The sequence below is a fragment of the Pteronotus mesoamericanus genome, unplaced genomic scaffold, assembly GCF_021234165.1.
Source record: "Pteronotus mesoamericanus isolate MK-2021 breed Mesoamerican mustached bat unplaced genomic scaffold, CSHL_Meso_final contig_41, whole genome shotgun sequence".
In the NCBI taxonomy this organism is placed as follows: domain Eukaryota; kingdom Metazoa; phylum Chordata; class Mammalia; order Chiroptera; family Mormoopidae; genus Pteronotus; species Pteronotus mesoamericanus.
Window position 1 is genome coordinate 8,119,172 of NW_026555152.1, and position 24,518 is coordinate 8,143,689.

A 24,518-nucleotide genomic window follows, 5' to 3' on the forward strand; every position below is an offset into this window, starting at 1 on the left:
CTATCTGGATCAAGAAATTGGGACTCTCTTGTTCTGTTTTGCTGTAGTGGTAATGTATGCTTCAAGATAAATTGACAACAGATTTCTGAGTTGTATAACTAAGAGAAAATGATCCTCCATGATTTTTTTAAATGATTCCCACTTTATTAATATATATTTTATTGATTATACTATTACAGTTGTCCCTTTTTTTCTCCCCTTTTTTCCCCTCCACCCTATACAACCCTACCCCCCAGCATTCCCCCCACTACTTAGTTCATGTCCATGGGTTATACATATAAGTTCTTTGGCTTCTCCATTTGCTAAACTGTTCTTACCATCCCCCTGCCTATTTTGTACCTACTATTTATGCTGCTTATTCCCTGTACCTTTTTGCCCATTCTTGCCCCTTCCCCACCCCTCTGTTTTACTGTTCATAGTTTTTTATCTTTTTTACCTTAGGTAAGTCCATTTAACATTTCATAGAATAAGGGCTTGGCAATGATGAACTCCTTGAACTTTACCTTATCTGGAAAGCACTTTATCTGTACTTCCATTCTAAATGATAGCTTCTCTGGATAGAGTAATCCTGGATGTAGGTCCTTGCTTTTCATGACTTTGAATATTTCTTGCCAGCTCCTTCTTGCCTGTAAGGTTTCTTTTGAGAAATCAGCTGATAGTCTTCTGGGAACTCCTTTGTATGGAACTGTCTCCTTTTCTCTTGCTGCTTTTAAGATTCTCTCCTTATCTTTAAACTTGGGTAATGTAATTATGATGTGCCTTGGTGTTTGCTTCCTTGGGTCCACCTTCTTCGGGACTCTCTGAGCTTTCTGAATCTCCTGAAAGTCTATTTTCTTGGCCAGATTGGGGGAGTTCTCTTCATTATTTTTTCAAATAAGTTTCCAGTTTTTCGCTCTTCCTCTTCTTTTTCTTTCACCCCCATGATTCGGATGTTGGATGGTTTAAAGTTGTCTCAGAGGTCCCTAAGCCTCTCCTCATTTTTTTGAATTCTTGTTTCTTCATTCTGTTCTCATCGAATGTTTATCTCTTCCTTCTCCAAATCGTTGATTTGAGTCCCAGTTTCCTTCTCTTCACTCTTGGCTCACTGTATATTTTTCTTTATTTCACTTTGCATAGCCTCTGCTTTTTTCTCCATTTTGTGACCATACTCAACCAATTCAGTGAGCATCCAGATTACCAGTGTTTTGAACTGTGCATCTGATAGGTTGGCTGTCTCTTCATTGCATAGTTCTGTTTTTGGAGCTTTGATCTTTTCTTTCATTTGGGCCATATTTCTTTGTCTGTGCCCCTGTGACATTGTAAGGGGCAGAGCCTTAGGTATCTGCCTGGGCAGGACAACCCAAGTCGCTGCATTGTGACGCTCTGTGTGGCAGAGGGGTCCAAGAGGGAACAATGCTGCTTGCTGAGTTCTCGACTGGCTTTCAGTCACTTCCCAATACCCTTCTGGTGCTGATTCCCAGGTGGGTGGATTTGTGTACATTCTAGGACCCTGTGAGTCTCTCCAGTGGACTCTCCTGTGAGGCTGGGAGTTTTCTCCCACCGCCACAACCCCCACAGGTTTTTACAGCCAGAGGTTTTGAGGTTTTCTTTTCCCACACTGGAACCCTGGATTGCGCGGTCTGTTTCGCTCCCCAGCTGTTCCTGTTTATCCACATGCAAACCTGGGACTGCCCAGTCTGCCAGCCGCCACTTTGCCTGCCCAATCCTCCAGCTGCTACCTTGCCATGTGTCCTCTCCACTCTGGCTGCCCAGTTTCCACCCGTTCTACCAGTCTGGATGAATGTTTCTTCTCTAAGTCCTTGGTTGTTGGACTTCCATACAGTTCTATTTTCTGGAAGTTCTAGTTATTTTTTGTTTTTAAATTTGTTGTCCTTTAGGTTGTGCGAGGAGGCAAAGTGTATCTGCCTATGCCTCCATCTTGGCCAGCTAATGTCAATTCCCACTTCTTTTGATATTTCAGAACCTGTAGCCTTTTATAATTTTCATAGACAGAGCTGCACTGTAACAAACCATAAAGCCCCTTTAAGTCTGAAAGTTTTGGTTGTTACTCTCAGAACTAGGTATTTCTGTTTACAGTAAGATTTCTAATTAACATCTATACCTCTCAGTGACCTTGTTTAAAAAAAATTTCATGGCAGAAAGCTTTTCTTAAAGAAAAGGTTTATTGAGCCAAATGCTAGGCAGAAAAGGACAGGACCTGGGAGTGCAGTCTAAATCATCAACAGCAGGGATAGATGAAGAAGGCAGCATGCCCTCTGTCCCAGAGTTCATGGACTCTTCTATACACTATGTTTTGGGGAAGAAACTTATAAGTTGTTTTGGAAGAGTTTGCGTTGGCTACAGATAAAAGGGTGGAAAAAAGGTGAGGGGGAGCAGTTGTAGGATAGGTGCACAGTCCTTAAGTAACAAATATTTACTGTTGATTTGTGCTGGGCAAGTCCTGAAAGTTCATGCATATGCAAGATGTGGTGGTATCTGGTGATTGATTACTTTTTTTAGATTGCCCCTTGGGAGTTAACACTAATTCAAGAGAATATATGCACGCCTATATTCATTGCAGCATTATTTACAATAGCCAAACTATGGCCCTGGCCTGCATGGCTCAGTTGGTTGGGTATTGTTGTACAATAGCCAAACTATGGAAACAACCCAAGTGCCCATCAATAGATGAATGGGTAAAAAAAGCTATGCTATCTATACACAACATAATTTTAAAATATGAAATCTTACCCTTTGCAACAGACAGCATTGGTGGACCTAGAGGGTATTATGCCAAGTGAAATAAGTCAGTCAGAGAAAGACAAATGTCATATGATTTCACTTGTATGTGGAATCTGCAGAACAAAATAAGTGAACAAACAAAATTGAAACAGACTCATAGATACAGAGAGAGAACTGGTAGTTGCCACATGGGAGGGGGTGAAAGTGGTGACAGAACTAAGAAGCGCAAGTTAGTAGCTACAAAAAAGTCACAGGGAAGTAAGTAAAACATGGTAAATATAATCAACAATGTTGTGATAACTATCTGTGGTGCCACTTGGGATACTGGAAGTATCAAGGGGAACACTGTGTGAACTATATGATTGTCTAACCAATACTCTGTACACCTGAAACCAATATGTAATTTAAAAAATATAGGTGACCCCTTGGAAGTTGATTCAAAGTTCCAAGGAATGGAATTTGGTAATGTAGGCCCTATATTGTTAGTTGGCCCACAGCTATTAACGAGAACTACTCTTGTCTATGTCTGTCACTCTCCCTCTTGCTGTAATTTAATTTAGGACATCTCAGAATTTTTCTCTTGTCAACCCACAGGTCCCTGGACCTGAACTCCTGGTAAATGAGTATTTACTATTCCTCTCCTTTACCCTGTGTTAAAGAAAAAATATATATTAATTAGTTATTAAAGAACAGTAAGACAGACTTTCTTTATTTGGGACCATTGTGGTAGGGGTATGGACCACTGCAAGGGAGATTTGTGTGGGGGAGAGAAATTGTGCTCAACTCTAAATACAACAAGGGAAGGTGAGAATTTATTGTGGAGGAACATGGTGGAGGTCACTGGATAGAAACTTGGTAACTGGAAATATCAGGGATGAGGGGGATTCTGGTTACACAGACCTCACAGGATTCTTGCTTAAGACAGGCCAGAGTGATCAGACAGCACCTGGGAGATGGTGGAGGACAAAGAATCTTATCATTGAGTTTGATCAAATATTAAGGATGGGATATTCTTGGTTTGTTTTTTTTATTTTACTAAATTTATTGGGTGACATTGGTTAATAAAATTATATAGGTTTTAGGTATACAATTCTGTATCATCTATATAAGCATTGTGTGCTCATGACCCAAAGTCAAGTTTCCTTCTGTCACCATATATATAAAACCCCCTTTACCCTTTCTACCTCCCTCACCCCACTTTCCCTCTGGTAGCCACCATACTGTTATCTGTGTCTCTGAGTTTTTGTGTGTTCATTTGAGTGAAATCATATGGTTCTTCACTTTTTCCATCTGACTTACTTTGCTTAGCATGATATTCTCAGAATCCATCCATTTTGTCACAAGTGACAATATTTCATCTAATGGCTGAGTCACATTCAATTGTATATATATACCTTATTTTTTTTAATTGTTCAAATACATTTGTCTCCATTTTCCCACCACCACTTTCCCCTGCCCCACACACCCCCGCCTCCCACCCTCAATCCTTCTCCACTTTGGCTTTGTCCATAGGTCTTTTACACATGTTCCTTGACTTGATCCTTCCCCTTCTCTTCCCCTGTTATCCCCCCTCCCTCCTCCCTTCTCATTACTATCAGTTTGTTTTTTTATTTCAGTGTTGCTGGTTATATTTTGCTTGCTTGTTTGTTTTGTTGATTAGGTTCCACTTATAGGTGAGATCATATGGTATTTGTCTTTCACTCCCTGGCTTATTTTACTTAGCATAATGCTCTACAGTTCCATCTATACTGTTGTGAAAGGTAGTAGCTCTTTCTTTCTGCTGCATAGTATTCCATTGTGTAAATGCACCATCGCTTTTTGATCCACTCATTTATTGATGGGCACTTAGGTTGCTTCCAGCACTTGGCTATTGTAAATTGTGCTGCTATGAACATTGGGGTGCATAGGTTCTTTTGAATTGGTATTCCGGGATTCTTAGGGTATAATCCCAGCAGTGGAATTGCTGGGTCAAAAGGCAGTTCCATTTTTAGCTTTCTGAGGAAATTTCAAACTGTTTTCCATAGTGGCTCCACCAGTCTGCATTCCCACCAACAGTGCACAAGGGTTCCCTTTTCTCCACAACCTCGCCAGCACTTGTTTGTTGATTTGTTTATGATGGCCATTCTGACCTGTGTAAAGTGGCATCGCATTGTGGTTTTAATTTACATTTCTCTGATGGCTAATGATGTTGAGCATCCTTTCATATGTCTCTGGGCCCTTGCATAAGTGTCTGTCCAGGTCCTTTGCCCATTTTTTAATTGGATTGTTTGTCTTCCTAGAGTAAAGTCATATGAGTTCTTTATATATTTTGGAGATCAAACCCTTGTCCGAGGTATCATTGGAAAATGTATTTTCCTATACAGTTGGTTCCCTTTTCATTTTGCTGTTATTTTCTTTAGCTGTGCAGAAGCTTCTTACTTTGATGAAGTCCCATTTGTTTATTCTTTCCTTTATGTCCCTTACTCTAGGGGACATATTAGTGAAAATACTGCTGCGTGGAATAGCTGAGAGTTTCTTCCCTATGTCTTCCTCTAGGACTTTTATGGTGTTGCGACTTATATTTAAGTCTTTTATTTATCTTGAGTTTATTTTTGTGTATGGCGTAAGTTGGTGGTCGAATTTCATTTTTTTGCATATAGCTGTCCAGCTCTCCCAACACTGTTTGTTGAAGAGGCTGTTTTTCACTCTGTTTAATGCTTCTGCACCCTCTGTCAAATATTAATTGACCATCGAGAAATGAGTTTATTTCTAGGCTCTCTATTCTGTTCCATCGATCTATGAGTCTGTTCTGATGCCAGTACCAGACTGTTTTGATTACAGTGGCCTTGTAATATAGTTTGATGTCAGGATTTGTGATCCCTCCTACTTTGTTCTTCTTTCTCAAAATTTCTGTCACTATTCAGGGTTGTTTATGGTTCCATATGAATTTTTGAAATGTTTGTTCTGTATCTGTGAAATACATCATTGGTATTTTTTTGTATTTTTTAATTTTTTCAAATTTATAAATCATATTTATTCTATTACAGTTGTCTCAGCTTTTCCCCTTACCCCCCTTCATCCATCACACCCCAACTCCCCATTCCTATGGTCAGTTCCCACTCTGTTGTCCATGTCCGTGCGTCATTCATACATGGTCTTTGGTCCCTTACTCTTCTTTCCCCCATTGTCCTCTTTCCCCATCCCCTCTCATCACATTCAGTCTGTTCTATGGTTCCATGCCTCTGGTTTATTTTGTTCATTAGTTTAGTTTGTTGAATAGAGTCCACTTATAGGTGAGATCATATGATACTTGTCTTTCATCAACTGGCTGATTTCACTTAGCTTAATATTCTCCAGTTCCATCCATGTTGTTGCAAAAGGTAGGAGTTCCCTCCCTCCCTCCTTCCCTCCCTTCCTTTTTTTCTCTTTATTTCTTAAATACAGATGGATTTTATTTATTTTTTAAAATGTCAAAGTTAATTATAAAATATTAAAAAACTTAAAACCATTGTAAAGTCTCAGCAATTAAACCAACGTGACACCAGCACAGAAAAAATCAAGTAGATCAATGAAATATAATGAACATTCTAGAGACTAATGTATATATCTGTCTAACAATGTAATATATGATTAAGTTGATATTTCAAATCAATGGGTAAAATAAAGCTTATTCAACAAATAAGATGCATGGACCACTATTACTTGAAATAAAATAAATATAGAGCCCTATTGCACACATTATACAAGAAATATTCAGGTGAGTTTAAAATCAGTATGTAGAAACTAAGGAGTTTTAAGAGAAAATACAAACTGATATTTTTCTTACCCTGAAATAAAATATTCAAACCCAGAAGCTATCAAGTAAAATATCAGCAATATGACTATATTAAACATTTAAGATGGTACAATAATATACATATTAAAAAAGTTAAAGGACAAGTAATAGAATAGGAAAATATTTTCAACACATCTGAAAAGGGGTTAATGGTTTGGTTTGTTTTTTAAAAAAATTCTACAAACATTAAATCAATAAATGGATAAAGAATACCAAAAAGTCATTTAAAGCTTTTTAAAAATAATAGAAATAGGCAAGAAATATACAAAAATAGGTTTAGTTTCAACAAATAAAAAAGGAACAATTAAAATAGCACATCATTGTCACAATTAGATTAATATGTATTAAAAAATATTGGTAATAACAAGTATTGGCAACTGTGAAAGGACCTGGGTATTCATAGACTCTTTTTCTTCATCTTAAAGCAGGCCCTTTATCATATTTTGCAGTGCTGGTTTGATGGAGGTGTATTCTTTTAGCCATCTTTTGTCTGGGAAACTCCTTATTTTTCCCTCCATTTTCATTGAGAGCCTTGCCGGTTAGAACAGTCTTGGTTGCAGGCATTTTCTTTTTGTGACTTGGAATATTTCTTGCTACTCCCTTCTGACTTGCAGTGTTTCTGTTGAGAAGTCAGCTGCTAGCCATATTGGGGCCCACTTATGTGTTACTACCTCTTTCTCTCTTGCCACCTTTAGGATTGTCTGTTTGTCTTTGATATTTGCCATTTTAATGATGATTTGACTTGGAGTGGGCCTCTTTGGGTTCCTCTTGAATGGGACCCTCTGTGCTTCCTTGACTTATGTGACTTTTTCTCTTCTCCAATTGGGGAAGTTTTTCATCATTACTTTTTCAAACAGGTTCTCTAACCCTTGCTTCTCTTCTTCTCCTTTTCATATCTCTTTTATACAGATATCATGTTTCACGTTGTCCTGCATTTCCCTCAATGCCTCTTCATTTTTTTTTTTAGTCTTTTTTCATTTTTTTGCTCTCTCTAAGAGCTTTTTTCTACGTTATCCTCCAGCTCATTGATTCGATCCTCTGCTTTGTCTAGCCTGCTTTTGATTCCTTCTACTGTGTTCTTCAATTCAGAAATTGTATTCTTCATTTCCTCTTGCCTCTTTTTGATAGTTTTTATGTCCTTTTTCATACTGATACAGTTTTCAGTGAGTTCCTTGTAGTTTCCTTGTAGTTTCCTTGTAGTTTTTGGTAATTCTCCCTGAGCTCACTGAGCTAATTGAGCTTCCTTATAACTATTGTTTGGAACTCAATATCTGATAGTTCACTTGCCTCTATTTCATTTCTTTCTCTTTCTGGGGATTCCTCCTGTCCCTTCGTTTGGGGGGGTGTAACTTTGTCTTCTCATTATTTATATGAGACTCTTCTTTTTTGCTTCTGTGCCTTAAATTGATCTCTCTTGACTTCCTGGCTTTGTGATGTGAACTTCTGTGGAAAGAGATTCAGTGGTGCAATCTCCTTGATCTCCTAAACTTGCTACTCTTTGGACGCCTTTTATGCCATTTATGTTGGCTTTGTGGAAATAATTGGGTTTTGATTGTTGTTTGGTCATTCTTTGGTGCTTCCTACCCTCCAGCCAGTTAACTGAGGGTCATTCTGTCCACCATATCTTGTGTATTTTTGTGCTGATGCTGCCAGAACAAAACCACAAAGTCTAGGAAACAAACCCACATCCACAAAAATAACTACCTGCTGCAATCTTACTATCAACAGCAAATGAACCAGTATTAATAAGGCTGTAAAGAGATTAATACTGTTATAAGAAAGGAGAGAAATAAACTATTAGTATAAAATCTAATGATTTAATATGCACAAACTTGATGGACCAGCAATAAACGTCAAAAAGCTATATAGTAAAGAAAATATCGCAAATCATGGAGGAGACCACAGTGGATTTTGTCTCAATAGTTTCTAGTATTTACCGCTGTTTTTCTTTCTGGATCTGCCTCTGGTGATGTCAGGTGTTGACCCTGTCTGACATTTGGCAGTCTCTTCAAGACTTCCAGGAATCTACTGTCTGTGGCTGCCTCCTTCAGCTGTTAATCTAGTCGCTCTGTACTCAGCAGGCCGCCTTAGACACCACAGGGTGGGGTAGAGTTACTCCTGGGGACAGATCTATTGTGTCTTCTCACGCTGTTGGCCCACAGAGGAGAGTGGTCTGCATGAGCAAAATGGCTGCTGCCATATGGGGGATGAGTCAGCACTGGGACACTCCCCAGGCTATTCTCTCAGTTCTCTCCCCAAAGCCTCCTTTCCCCATTTTTCCTTGGCCACCCTAGCCCACTCTACCCCTGCCCTTGCTGGAGCCCAGGGTAAGTGGCTGCAAATAAAAATTTATGCATTGGCCCTTTAAACAGCTCTTTGTGTCTCCAGCCACCCGTCTCTGGCAGAGAGCAACCCTGTCGCTTTTCTCAGCTAGCTGTTACCTGTGCACCTTTTGGGCTCTGGTGCTATAGTCTGGGGGTCCCTGCTTATGGTTTAGACCCCACTCTTCTCAGGTGGATTCAACTGGCTGTTTACGTATCACTCTGGTGCTGCTGCCTGTGAGCACCCAGCCACCCTTCTCAATTCTCTACCACACTTTTTACCAGTCCATTTGTGCTAAAGCTGATTCTTCTCTCTGTCCGAGGTTACAAGGCTTCTCTTTTGCTATTGATCAGTTGTTTGTTCCAGGTGATTTCTCCACAATTCAATTGTAATTCCAGATTCATCCTGGTTGGAGGTCAGTGTGACTTCCATTCACTTTTCTGTCATCTTGCCCCTCCCTCTCTTCTTTATCCAATTATCATTCAAAGGACACTTTCGTTGTTTTCTTGTTTTGGCCACCATTAATAAGGCTGCAGCAAACATAAGGGTGTTTGTATCTTTACAAATAAATGTTTTCAAACTTTTCAAAAAGATACACAAGAGAGGGATTGCTCGGTCATATGGTAACTCTATTCTTAATTTTTTGAGGAATGTCCATACTGTTTTCTGTAGTAGCTGTACCGATTTACAGTCCCACCAGTAGTGTGTGAGGGTGAGGATGAGAGACTCTTGATAAGCCAACGTAGCAGAATTCTTGCTAGAATTAGTATAGAGATGAACACAAAAGTCTAAAATTTGATCAAAGAGAGAATCTTTGCCACCAGAATATAGGTAAGGGGATGAGAAAGTTAATGGATCCTAAATGATTCCCTGGTCCAAATATTTTATTAACTAAACAAGTAATAATAGTAAGTCATGTGTAAGGGATGCTGAGGAAGGGACTCTGTTTAGTATAGAACTAATATTCTAAGTATTTAGTAAATATTTGTAGCGTAAGTAACATTATTCTAGATTTTTTTCTTTTTGCACGATTTTTATTTCTGTTTTGGAAGATAAATGTAAGGCAGTCACACTCTATAAAATTTGTTTGGAGAGTCAAATAGATATACATGAAAAATAGTTCTGAAATGGGGATTAGGATTTGGAGCTCTGAAGTGTCTTGCCTTTAACTTTGGGTTATCTTTTAATTTTTTTGAAATTTTAGGGTTTTTTTAAACCTATTCCTAAAAGAAACACAGCTGTGTTATAATAGAAAATTTTTTCCGTAACTGTAGCTCTCTAGCTAAGCCCTTGAACTCACTCTAAAGCTACTGAAACTTTCCAGATTCTCAATGTTAATAATCAGACTTCTTTGGAGGTAATATAGATGTACCTTAAAACCTAGTCCAAAGTTTTGACTTCTTTTTATGTTACTGTTCGGGTGTTGACTAGGTAGGCCTGTTTTTGTCCAGTGTATCTCTTGCAAAAGAAGTATAAAATAAGGACTATTCTCAAATATATTTTTTCCTGTTAGAATTAGAAGGAGTAAGCAGCATAACACCAAACACATTGAGGAATCCATTAGTATCCTTTTGTTTATGCTTCAAGTGGGGAGACTGATTAAAAGGTTGGATCTCAGAGCCCATTAAGTATTAAAAAACTTGTTGAATTTCATAACTTTATATATGAGACTAAGTCAGACTAAGCCTAAACCTCAAGGCAAAGAGGTTTACTTCGCAATTTAGATGTCTACTTCAAGTAAACTTCAAAATTAAAGTTAAAGCAATCATGAGTTTATCATTTTAATTCTGGTATACACTCAACATATTAGTTCTACTATTTCATGATTTTTTTAATGTAACTTAGGACCACATCTTATTTCTAATATTCCCATCAGCTAAATCTGGATATGGCATGGTACAGTGGCATTCACTAAATGTTAGTTAAGTGAATTATGTAACTTTTCAGTTTAAATATATGTGATTTGACTTCCAGTATATCTGATCAGTGTAGTAAAAATCTTATGAAGGTTTACTATTTTTTTAAGAATCCTATTCTTTTACAAAATAGCTATATTTAAGCAAGAACGTTTAAGCTCTAAACCTTTGTGAAGAGATTTAACACTATGCTTCATCTTTCTCATCCTGACATATGTTACTGACCATGAAGATAAATTTAGTTATTAAGAGGAAAAAGACTGAGACTGGACTGATGAATTTTATTTTCTTGCCTCTTTTTTTTACTTTTTTAGACTTTAGCTCTCTGTTAGGGCCTCTGGACAAGAATACCATTAAGAGAATAATGTCTCTGGGAAGTTTATATATTAATTGTTCTGGACTTTCTTGGTGTACCTTCATTGGAGGACAGAAGTGTAATGGTAGCTCAATGAAAAGTCAATACTACCATAGTTACTGTGTATATATATATATATATATATATATATACACAGTATATATACAGTTTTTATGTGGACAGTTGAACTTGCCTCTGAAGACTGCAGAAAAGAAAAACAAAAAGATTTTGTAGCCAGTTGAGGGCAGTGAGCTAACCACAGAAGAATCATAGAAAATACAAAAATAATTTGCCAGGAATACAATAGATGATCAGTAAATGTTAGCTTTAAAAGAAGTAACATCTTTCAAACAATAAAACATCAGTACCCCAAGGGTAAATACCTTAAGTCCCAAATAATTTTCAGCACCTGTTAGTCTAGTCTTTGTGATACAGATATTCCATTCTTCCCAAAGTGAGATCCTAGAATGTGTTGCAACCAACTAACCTATACTTAGAGTAAGTGATACAGAAACAGTAGAGTGGGAAGAGAAAAACGTGCCGTATAATTAACTTGTTAGGTGCTTTTGACTCTGCCCATTCCATCCTGGTATTGAGAAGGCAAATATTCTAAGAAAGTATATTTACATCTCATAGATGAATGGGCTACATAAATGGGGTACTTAGATTTTCCAGTTAAATCTGTATCAGACAATGCAGAAGCAGCTTATTTATCTTCAAAAGGCATTAGCCACCAAACCTTACTTAAGAGAAAAGAAGGTTAAAATAAACACTTTGAGAAGATCAGTGTCCTCTGTCACCATGTGTCATCTAATACTGGTCTTTAAAACCCCTTTGAGGATCTAATGCATAAGCAAAGAAATCCTTGCCAAAAAAATTTTTAAAAAAAGCTCTTAGTACATTAACCAAAAATCTCTTATCCCTTTTTATAATTTAAATTCTTTTCCTTAACAACTTGGTAGACATAGGATTGGGGGAATGTGGCTATTGTGACATTATATTTGATACAAGTGGAGGATATGTTAATAAGTTCATTGTTTAACTTTAGTTCTGCAAAGCTATAGAACTAATGTGGCTTGACCATATTTCTGATTGTTTTTGGTAGGACTCCTTGCCAATGTACTAAAGTTGTATGTGGACAGAAGACACACAGATTCTGTAAGGCATCCTCTTTTCTCCTTGACAAGTATCCCTCTTCCTTCTTGAGATTAGGCAGTGGCAGTCCTGCCTTGTGGGAAATGCAATTTCTTTTCTAAGTGGCCTCCCCAAGTTAGATTGAGGGTGAGGGGAAGAGATAAGGGCATTTCCCACATGATTGACATGGTTAAATGTGGCCTGTCAGAGAGGCATGAGTGATTTTTTTTAAGGGTAGATTTAGGAACTGTGCTAGTTGGACAGTTTCCTATACTCTCACAATGTAAACTATAGATTTTTGTTTTTGTTTTTTAAAAAGCAGTTCTCTTTGACATGAGGAGAAAGGACAGACATTTTGACCACTGCATAGAATAGGTTTTTATCCTAAGAAAAACATTTCAAATTCCATCATTTTTTAATTTTTCAACTGGACTTTGAAAAATTACAGTGCAAAACAGTATAGTGTTTTCTAAACAATTAGTACTACAGCATGAAATGCATTTAAATCAGCTTGAAATTCACCTGACTAAAGATAGGGACCTAGAATGTCAATTATTTTTCATCCTCAGTCAAAGAGAAGAAAGCTTGTGTCTTTCCACTTTACTGTGAGAAATTTGACCTTTCGATTATTACCATTTATCACATTGCCTCCTTCCCTCACTTGTCAAACTATTTTATGCCAGTTTTCCAATTCAAACAGTAATTACCTAAACCATCTCTTTCATCTTTCAACCTTGCAGCCCAGGTGTAGTAACAGCTACACACGCGCGCGTGCACACAGACTGGGAATCAGTTACACAAACCTGGGGGAAATCTCAAAAGTGATTTATCATTTTTTATCAATGTGCCTGTGAAAAAAATAGAGAAATCCAAGCTAAAAAGAAAAAGAAAAGAAAAAGGAAATTAAAATAGGGCAGCACTGTTGGAGGCCATGAAGGATGTGGTAGTAGAACCAGGACTAGACAGTTTAGTTATTGAAGTGCAAATTATACATGCATTTAAAAGAATATTGCCTTCAAAGATTATACTTTGGAATTCTTTGTGAATTTTCTACAGTGTATGCATTTGCTTTCAGAAATAAAATAGTATTTTTTGAGAGACAGATTAAAATTGTTTGTGAAAAACGGTTCAATTTCCTACTCTCCAAATTGTTGCTTTTATTGAACCAGTGTCTTCCTTCAGTGATTGGCAGTGTTGATATGCCTCTCATAGCATAGGTAAAAAATGCCAGCACAGAGCTGGTGCTTTGAGCCTGCTTATTGTGGGTCTCTTATAGAGCCCAAGTTTTTCACACCAGCACCTAAGGTTTTAACCTTTACCCTTATAGAATTGTATATATGAGAGATTAAAAAATAAAAAATAATGCTAAATTAATTCTTTCTCGAGTTTGTCTAGTCAGACTCTAACTTCTGTATTGTATTATAATATGTAGGCCTAAACTCTGAACTCTCATATTTTTAGTAAGCTAAAGATTGTTTAAGCCACTAAGCCCTTGCTCTTCTTTTAATTATGTCATAGAAATAGTATTAGAAATAAACAAAATGTAATATATTTATAAAGCAACTGTAAAAGTCATGATTTCCGGTAATAATGTAACATTGTGAAGAGTACTCACAATATAACATTGAATTATTAAACAGTATACCAAGTAAATGTGAAGTCTGATACTATTAGAAGTTGATTAAGTTATTTAAAAACTTGGAAGAAAATTACTAAAATGTTTCAGGTGCTATTCTTTTGTTGTTTTTCTGCTTGTATATTTTGTTTTTCAGAGTCAGTTGCTGATAGATATGTATTTATTGCCATTTAATTGTTCACGTTTCTTATCCTCTTTTTCTCTTCAAGAAGACCCTCTAACATTTCACATAGTACTAGTTTGGTGGTGATGAACTGTGTCTGGGAAGCTCTTTATCTGCCCTTTGATTATAAATGATAGCTTTGCTTGATAGAACAATCTTGGCTGTAGGTCCTTGCTTTTCATCACTTTGAATATTTCTTGTCAATCCCTTCTGCAAAGTTTCTGTTGAGAAATCAGCTGACAGTCTTATGGGGACTCCCTTATAGGTAACTAATTGCTTTTCTCTTGCTACTTTTAAGATTCTTTGTCTTTAACTTTTTACATTGTAATTATAATGTGTCTTGGTGTGGACCTCTTTGGGTTCATCTTGTTTGTGACTCTCTGCACTTCCTGCACTTGTATGTCTGTTTCCTTCAAATTAGGAAAGTTTTCTGTCATTATTTTTTCAAATTCCTTACTTCCTTCCCCTTCTAGCACCCCATCATGTAAATGTCAGTACACTTGAAGTTGTCCCAGAGGCTCCTTACACTGTCCTTTTTTTTTTTTTTTTTGATTCTTTTTTTCTTTGCTGTTCTGTTTGTTTTCTGCTTCCTTATATTCCAAATTACTGATTCCATTCTTGGCTTCATCTACTCTACTTTTGATTCCCTGTAAATTATTCTTGATTTCAGTTAGTGTTTCCTTCATTTCTGTCTGTTCCATTTTTATACTTTTTGAAGTTATAAGTTCATTGAGTAGACATGTAATCAGTGTTTTGAAGTCTACATGTAGTAGATTGCTTGGCTCCATTTTGTTTAGTTCTTTTTCTGGAGTTCTCTTCTTTCATTTGGAACATGTTTCTTTGCCTCCTCATTTTAGCAGCCTCCCTGTATTTGTTTCTATTTATGAGGTAGAGTGGCTACATCTCCCAAGCTTGGTAGAGTAGCCTAATGTGTAGTAGGTGTCTGATAGGATCCAGTGGCCCAATCACCCAAGCTGGGCCCTCAAGGTGTGCTCCCAGTGTGGGCTGTGTGCACCGTCCTGTTGTAGCTGAGTCTTGATTGCTGTTGGCACATCAGTAGGGTGTATTTGCTCCCAGGCCAATCAGCTGCAAGGACCAGTTGTGAACACTGACCTCTGACCACTGTGGAGGATCAGCTCTACAGAGGCCCACCTCACAGAACAGGAATTACTTCATCAGTACTCTTGAGTGTGTTGCTTGCAGAGGTAGTTGGGTCATGGTACTTTCATGTGGTCTGAAGCTGTTCACTGGGGCCTCCAGGAGGTGCAAGTCAGGGTCAGCTGCCACCTGTGTTCTGCCCAAGACCACCAGACATGAGCTACAAAGCATTCTGCAGATGGTTGCTACTTGTGCTGGGCTAGGAGGTGCCCAGGTGAGGCCAAGCGGTGAACCAAGATGGGCTGCTGCTAGTGCCAGGCCTATGTCCACTTAGCAAGAGGTACAGGGCACAGTGATGCCAGATGCTGCTTGTTTGAGAGATTTAGTAAAATCTGAAGCATGAGCCAGTACAGACCATTTGTGTGAAAAAAAACACACAGACAGCTTGGGTGGACCTGAAAGTTGGGTAGGACAGGGCCTCAGGGAACCAGGTCAGGGCAAACAGTGTGAGCCAGGTTGATGGAGTTTCAGATATGGCACCTGCCTGCCAGCTCTGTTGGGGGAGGAGGGCTTCAGAAAAGGAACAATGGCCTCTACCAGCACTTCTCTCTGGCAGAAAACTGCCCCCACCCCAGCTCTTGCCCTGATGCTGGACAGTTTAGGTCCTCCTTGTACATCTCTGGTGCCTTTCAAGCTACTGCTCCAGGGCTAGAGCTCAGAATGAGTGAGTCCCAGTAAGTCTGTGCATGGGCCCTTTAAGAGGAACTGCCTGGGATTCCAGGGGCCCTCAGTCTCCCTCAGCATCAATCCCCACTGATTTTTACAGTCAGAAGTTATGGAGATTTCTCTTCCTGGCACTGGAATCCTGAGCTGTGGGGTCTGGTGTAGGGCTGGGACCCCTCACTCCCCAGACAGGACCTCCACAGCCAAAATTTCTCTCCCCATTTTTATCCACTATACCTGGGTGTGGGACCAGTACATTCCACTTCTTCACGCCTCCTGCCAGTCCTGATGTGGCTTCTTCTTTGATTCCATAGTTTAGGAATTACATTAAGCCAGGTATCAGGCAGTTCTGAAGGATGGTTGTTCTGTAGTTTAGTTGTAATTTTGATATGGTTGTGCAACGAGGTGTTTATCTATGCTGCCATCTTGACCAGAAGTTCTCAGGTGGTATTCTTGATGAAATACCTATAGGCTATTTTATTATTTATTTTATAGTTTTCCCATGTTTTTCAGAGTAAAATATGTATTGATTTCATAATTTGAAGGTATATAATGTTCTTTTTAAAACAATTTTTAGAAAGGAAAGCAACAGGAGCAGTGCTCTGAGGAGGCCAGGGAGAAATCAGTGTCACTGTTGAAAGTAAGATTATTGAGCTCCCTATTCATTAGGTGGGTCAGAGGTGTAATAATGATGAAAAATGCCAGCCAGTGACATGCAACAGGTGCAGACCTCTGCTTTACAAGCCCTGGGAACATTTTGAGAATTGCCAGCATTTTGGCCATGTTTTGCAGCTCTCACAGCTGCTGTGTATCAAGCAGATGCTGCTCTAACATTTCAGTTCTGAGATATGAGATCTGACCCAACTGTTCCCAGACACCCCAGGCTTTGACCAACTACCAAGTACCTGACCAGAGTATTGTCATGAGAGCTGTTAAATGAAATTCTGGGGCAAAAGTCATCTGTCATTTAACGTGCTTCCAAAGGTAGTCAAAGGGATAGTTGTTCATCAAAGGCAAAGGGAATATAATATTTCAAAAAAAATAGAACAGGACTGCTATTCAGGAAAAAGAGAACCAATGTTACAACTGAGAGAATTTCAGAGTCCTTGGCTATGAGTCAGGTATTCAGTGTTATATAAGGATTTATCAATCACTGTTTTAAAAGAAAATCAGATAGCCTCTGTGAAATGAAATGAATGAGAGGAGCTTAAGCCAGGATGAAGCAGGTTAGTAATGAGTTCACTCATCACATCTCTTGGCCAAAGAAAACATGCCCCTTCTCCAGAGAGAGAATTTTTCTCCTATCCTAGGAGGTGAAGGAACAAATGAAGTATATGTTGTCCAGGTTTTCAGAGGAGCAAATTTCACTAACAGTATTTTGTAACCTACTCATAAATAGATTGGAAAAGAAATTGTGAGGTAACTGGAGTCTTTATCAGGAATGTCATTCCTGTATAAATGTTAGTCCTGTGCTTAATCCCCTGTCAAAGTATGGAACTCTTAGTCTCATACTGATACACTAAGCCAACATCCCCTACCCATCTCCCAGAATGGTGATTGGGTGTGACTCTGTAAACATGCAGGTACGTGTTTCTTTTTATGATCCTGAAGATGTCAATAGTCATTAGAAGAGCTTTAGTCTTTGGTCAGTTTCCTTAGACTTAGGAGGCATAAAGATACTTGAACTTCTCATTTCAGATTGACCTTGACTTTCCTCATTTTTTTTCACCTCAGATCATCCAGCCCCTCTTAGAACTTGACCAAAATAGAAGCAAATTAAAATTGTATATTGGACACCTGACAGCCCTCTGCCATGACCGAAACCCCCTGATCCTTCGTGGGCTCACTCCACCAGCTTCCTATACCTTGGACGATGACCAGACAACTTGGGAGAATGAGCTGCAGAAGATGACCCAGGAACAGGTAAGTCACTTGAACTTTGATAAGACCCTATTAAAATTCAACTGCTACTTAAGTTGTTATAACAGGAGCTACCTTGGTGAATTTAGTGCTCGTATTCAAGATTCTTAGCAGTGATTAGTTCTTCAACAGATATTAAGAATTACCATTTAAAGGAAGTGCTACTTCATTCTTCCCTCATTATAACTTGATGAAGTGTCAGAAAGGGCTAATTTAGATGGAAGAGGATTAAGGACAGTCTGTTCACATGCCATACATTATATCATGGAAGTGATGGCCACTAATACTTATGCCACTGAAGGAAAGACTGAGTTAAGGATACTTGGATAAGAGATTTCTGACGAGTCAATAGCATGTATCTTTACTTGTCTCTAGGGAACTATGGGTTACAACATACTAAGTTTTTAAGAAAATAACCATTAGATACATTACTTTAGGTTACCATCCCCATGCTGTATTTTCTGATCACCGTTGCCTGTTAAATTCCATTGGTTTACTTTTTTTAATGTGATTTTTTTTTTTTTAGTTCAATAAATAAATGAGAAGGTTAATCTGGAGACAAAATCTGAATATTTTAAAACTTTATTTACTTTAAGATTTTATTTTTAGAGAGAGGGCAAGAAAGGGAGAAAGAGAGGAGAGAAACATCAATGTGTGGTTGCCTCTCATGCATCCCCAACTGGGGACCTGGCCCACAATCCAGGCATTTGCCCTGACCGGGAATCGAACCAGCAACCCTTTAGTTCGCAGGCCAGCACTCAATACACTGAGTCACACCAACCAGGGCACAAAAACTATGAATTAAAGAAAGAGAAAACAGAATGAAGATAAAGATGGAGAGCAGATATGCAAAGTGAAAGAAAGAAAAATTGAATAAACACTTAAAAATAGATAAATAGAACAGTTCTTAAAACATTAATTCTAAGCGCGTTTTGTTTTTAGTTTAAGTTTTGTAAATTTACTGAAACTCTTCATCAGTATTTTGAAGCTATACACTATTCTTCAGCCAAATACTTCCTATTTGTTAAAACATTATTTGCTACTCATAATATGTGAAGGAAATTTGTGTTTAATACAAAACCTCTCATAATGTGATGTTAAATATAGCAGTGACAACTCACAGGTGGAGAAATGCTAGCTGGAATCTTAAGAGCTGTGCTTCCTTCCCCATGCCCAATAATAGACATATTTAGCAGCCTAATTAGTTATCCACCTTACTTATTTGATGTGAAAAGATCAGGCATACCTCTCAAATTTAGCATGTTGCTGTAGAAATTTTATCTCTTCTTGAAAGAGGAAAAGTATAAAGAGAAAACTAAATTGAATCCTAATAGCTCCTTTTGATATTAATAACCATGTAGTGAAACATGCAACTGAAAGCCCACCAGAAACAGAGCATCATGGGTTTTAACTTTAGAAGCTTTTGTTTCAAAATTTTGCAGAAAGACAGTGCTTCTTAAAACACTAACATAGGGATGTATCAAAATTTAATTAACATTAAATTATTTCTTTGTAAACAGCTGTCTTTGAAATGGAAAAAGTACTTTTATTCTCAGTCCTGTTTTTCAATATGTCTGAATGGACTTAACTTTCCAAAGGGAAAAATTATCTTCAGGGTGAGACCAAGATAGAAAATTTCAAACTAAGAATTTTTCCAAAAGTTTAAAATGAATGAAACCAGGAATTCATTAATATGACTTGCCATTGCACATTATGTTACAGTCAAGCTACTGTGATTCTCAAGACAATTTTCCTTACATGCATAAATTGTGATAATATCCTCATGTTCCCCTTTGATTGAGTATATGTTTCAGTTACTGAAGTTATTGCTTTAGATATGGGGAATAGTATCTCCAACAGGATTTCCTGGTAAACAGGTAACTTAGCTTATCTGTAAAGGAATACAGCAACTACCTCCACCTTCTACAAGCTTCTCCATGGCTGCTAAAGATTGTTAGAGAAACCAACCAATATGCTGCCCCCTTGACCCAAGTAAAAATTTAAGGGACTAGGCTATTGAGAAAAATGACCTCTAATAATACAAAATGATTTGCCTGTGAAAGTATTGAGATCAAGGTTTGACTTTAGTTTTTGAAGCCCAGGAAACATAAGATATGAATCACTGCCAGATATGCATAGTAGTTTATTTTGTGTGTGAGTGTGTGTGTTCTGTTTATATTTTTCTTTTGGAGATGTAGAGACTTCTGTGGCTGACATTTGTGTTATTCAACTCTGTATGTCTGGTGCATTTCACTGCTACCATGCTCCCTCAACTGGTACCCCATGAGGACAAGACAAGAGCCTTGTCTGTCCTTTTCAGTGCTGTATACTCTGTACTAAGAACAGTGCCTGTGATGTAGGATCTGCTCAATAAGTATTTGTTGAATGAATGAGAGAGAGGAAGAGGAAAGCAGGCAGATACGATAAAGTTCATGTTCCTTATCATGCCACACAAAACCTTCTTTCATTTGTCCTAATGACTAAATGCACATCCCTTCCCACCCTATCCTTGAAGCATACTAAACTGCTTACAATTTTTTAAATTATTAAACTACTTACAGCTTTTATGCTTCTGTCCTTTTGTTCATACTGATCCTTCTGCCTGAAGTGCCCTTCCCTAGCTTGTCTCCCCAGAAAATGCCTAAGTAAGAATCTGAGTTTTTAAGCTCACCTCAGACACAATTTTTTCCATGCATTCTGTTCCTGAATCCCCAAGCTCAATGTGCATCTCCTTTTTTAGGGCTTCTATAGTACCTAGAATATTTAGACTTCCATGTTTTCATGTCTGTCTTCCCATTCTGGACTTTCTGTTATTGAGGACATGAACCAGATCATTTTCATCTTAAAATTAGTACCAGGTACTTATTATCTGCTCAGTAACTTAAATGAGTGCTTTCATTTTATTATTCTAGTGAGTTTATTATTTTGTATTTTATATTTGTGATTCTTAATTCTCCATCTAGATAAGTTTCTTCACTGCCAGAACCATGTCTTGTATTTCTAAAGTACCTAGCATGGTACTATGCCTGCAGAGAATGCTTCATATATACTTAACTGATAATTTATTTGGTGACTCAAGACAGTTTCCTCAGTGCCATTTAGTAGCTTTAGATAATCTGTTGATGTCAGGAACTAGTTAGACTCCATCCTGCGTCATGACCCTATAATCTCTAACTGCCTGGCTTATAGAAATATAACCTGAATGGAGTTAACTTTGAAGATTTCCCAGAGTGGTTTTGTTTCCTTTGCCTTCTTAGAAACTGGCTACCATACAAGCTAAATTTATGGATTTGTTTATTTTTATTACCTTATCAATTTTTGCTTTATATATTTTGAAGCTCTGTTATTAAGTGCATACATGTTAAAGATTGTTATGTCTGTTGATGAATTGACTCTTTTATCGTTATGTCATGTCTCTCTTCAAAGCTGATAATATTCCATGCTCTGAAATCTACTTTGATATTAATGTAACCATTACATGTCTTTTTAAATTAGTGAGTACCTGGTCAATCTTTTTCCATATATTTGCTTTTAAGCTGTCTTTAAAGTGAGTTTCTTGTATACAGCCTATATCCACCAGCTCAGGAGGTACAGGTCTAGGGTGCAAGACTATCTCTCTTCTTCCTTGGTTCCAGAGAGTAGAGCTACCTCCTTGTTTCAATAGGCCAGTCTGACACTGAGGGCCAAAGGGCTGGATCTGCCACCCCAGAAAACCTGGAGGATAGAGCATCCAACAAAAGAGGATTATTCTTGAGCCTTAAAAGCTAATGGAATTTGCCCTTCTGTGTTTTAGACCTGCTTGAAACCCATGGTCCCTTTCACTTCTTTCCAATTTCTCCCTTTTGGAATGGAAATGTCTGGCCTAACTCTGTCCAACCATTACATTTTAGAAGTGGATAACTTGTTTGGTTTCAACAGGTTCATATCTAGAAAGGTATTTTGCCTCAGGATGAATCACACTTTGATACTCTCCCACATTTGATGTAGATAATATTTAGATGAGATTTGGGATTTAGAGTTGATGCTGGAATGGGTTAAGACTTTTGGGCTTTGGAGATGGGATTAAATGTGTTTTGCATGTTAGAAGGACATGATTTGGGGGGCTTTAGAGTGTGGGATGTTACAGGCTGAATTGTGACCACGAAAATTCATATGTTGAAGCCCTAAATTCTAGAACATAACTGTATTTGGAGATAGGGCCTGTAAATGAGACTGGTAGTGTGGGCCTAATCCAGTCTGACAGGTGACCCTATGAGAAAAGATTAGGGCATACATGAGACACTAGGGGTACATGCTTACAGAGGGGGAAAAAAAATGTTAGGACATAACAAGAAGGCGATTACCTTTAAGCCAAGTAGAGAGGCCTCAAAAGAAATCAACCCTACCAACACTTTAATGTTGAATTTCTAGCTTCCAGAACTGTAAGAAAATACTTGTCAATAAACTCCCTAGTCTATGGTAGCTTGTTATGACAGTCCTAGTAAACTAATATACATTTTTTCTTTTTTTACTCAATCCTTTCATTCCCCCCAAACTTCCCATATACCTTTACTTTGAAAAATACTCTTCTCTGTGTACAGAATTCTAGGTTGACAGTTCGTTTTTGTTTTTTAATACTTTAAAGATGCTGTTCCATTTTCTTCTGGTTTCCATTGTTTCTGGTAAAAAAAATCTGCTATTTATCTTTTTTAAAAAATATTTTATTGTTTATACATTACAGTTATCCCAGTTTTCCCCCTTTGCCCCCTGCACCCAACTCACCCTCCCATTCCCACAGTCAATCCCCACAGTATTGTCCATGCCCATGGGTCATGCATAAATGTTCTCTGACTATTCCCTTCACCTTCTTTCAGTCAGTCACCACCTCTGCCATACCTTCATATAGCTGTCAGTCTGTTCCATGTTTCTATGCCTCTGATTCTGTTTTTCTCATCAGTTTATTTTGTCCGTTAGATTCCATTTATAAATGAGATCATATATTTGTCTTTCACTGGTTTATTTCACTTAGCACGATAGTCTCCAGTTCCATCCATGCAGTTGCAAAAGGTAAGAATTCCTTCTTTTTTATTGCCGCATAGTATTTGATTGTGTAAATGTATGACAGCTTTTTATCCACCCATCTACTGATGGGCATTTAGGCTGTTTCCAAATCTTGGCTGTTATAAATAGCACTGCTATAAACATAGGAATGCATATATTCTTTTGAATTAGTGTTTTGAGATTCTTAGGATATATTCCCAGAAGTGGAATTGCTGGGTCAAAAGGAAGCTCCATTCTTAATATCTTGAGGAAATTCCATACTGTTTTCCACAGTGGCTGCACCAGTCAGCATTTTCATCGGCAGTGCACTAGGATTCCCTTTTCTCCCCATCATTGCCAGCACTTGTTGTTTGTTGATTTATTAATGATAGCCATTTTGGCAGGTGTGAGGTGATATCTCATTGTGTTTCTAGTTTGCAGCTTTCCGATGGCTAGTAATTTGAACACTTTTTCATATGTCTGTGAGCCATCTGTATTTCCTCCTGGGAGAAGTGTCCATTCAGGTCCTTTGCCCATTTTTTAATTGAATTGTCTGTCTTCCTAGTGTTGAGTTGTATGAGTTCTTATATATTTTGGAGATCAAACCCTTGTCCAATGTATTATTGGCAAATATGTCCTCCCATACAGTGGGTTCCCTTTTCATTTTGATGATGGTTTATTTAGCTATGCATAAGATTTTTAATTTGATGTAGTCTCATTTGTTTATTTTTTCTTTTATTTCCCTTACCTTAGGATGTGTATTGGCAGAATTATTGCTACACAAGATATCTGAATTTTAGTGCCTATGTTTTCCTCCAGGATTTTTATGGCATTGCAACTTATATTTAGGTCCTTTATTCATTTTGAGTTTATTCTGGTGTATGGTATAAGTTGGTGGTCTAGTTTCATTTTTTTCCAAGTACTAATCGAGTTCTACCAACACCATTTATTGAAAACACTGTTTTTACTCTAGTGTATGCTCTTGCCTCCTTTGTCAAATATTAAGTGACCATAAAGGCATGGGTTTATTTCTGGGCTCTCTATTCTATTTCATTAATCTATGTGTATGTTCTTATTCCAATAGCAGACTGTTTTGATGGCAGAGGCCTTGTAGTATAATTTGATATCAGGTATTGTGATCCCTCCAACTTTGTTTTTTCTCAAGATTGCTGAGGCTATTCAGGGTTGCTTTGGTTCCATATAAATTTTCAGAATATTTGTTCTCGATCTGTAAAAAATACCATTGGTATTTTAAAAGGCACAGATAGTTTTGGGTAGTATGAACATTTTAATGATGTTAAGTCTTCCAGTCCATGAACACGATATATTCTTCCACTTAATTGTATCTTCCCCACTTTCTTTCTTCAGTGCCCTTTAGTATTCTGAGTACAGATCTTTTACCTCCTTGGTTCAATTTATTCCTAAGTACCTTTTTTTTTCACAGGTATATTGGACTGTTTTCTTAATTTCTCTTTCTGATAGTTCATTATTGCTATATTAAAAATGCCATCAATTTCTGAGTATTGATTTTGTATCCTGCTACTTTACTGAATGTATTTGTTAGATCTAGTAGTTTTGGGGGTGGGGTTTTTTGTGGGGGGGTTTTTTTTGGTGGAACCTATAGGATTTTCTGTATACAATATCATGTAATCTATGAATGATTACAGTTTTACTTCCTCCTTTCTAATTGGGATGCT

The 24,518-nt window shown here is 37.7% G+C and overlaps 1 protein-coding gene across 6 annotated transcripts in view; it reads left to right on the forward strand.

Annotated features, from left to right (window-relative positions):
- The window catches only part of ERC1 (ELKS/RAB6-interacting/CAST family member 1), a 565,692-nt gene that overhangs the window by 487,667 nt on the left and 53,507 nt on the right, over positions 1-24,518 (forward strand). For all 6 annotated transcript variants that reach the window (XM_054577182.1, XM_054577180.1, XM_054577185.1 and 3 more), the window contains one exon: positions 17,617-17,805. In XM_054577182.1, coding sequence (XP_054433157.1) covers positions 17,617-17,805 — 189 coding nt within the window. The remainder of the gene's footprint in view (positions 1-17,616; positions 17,806-24,518) is intronic.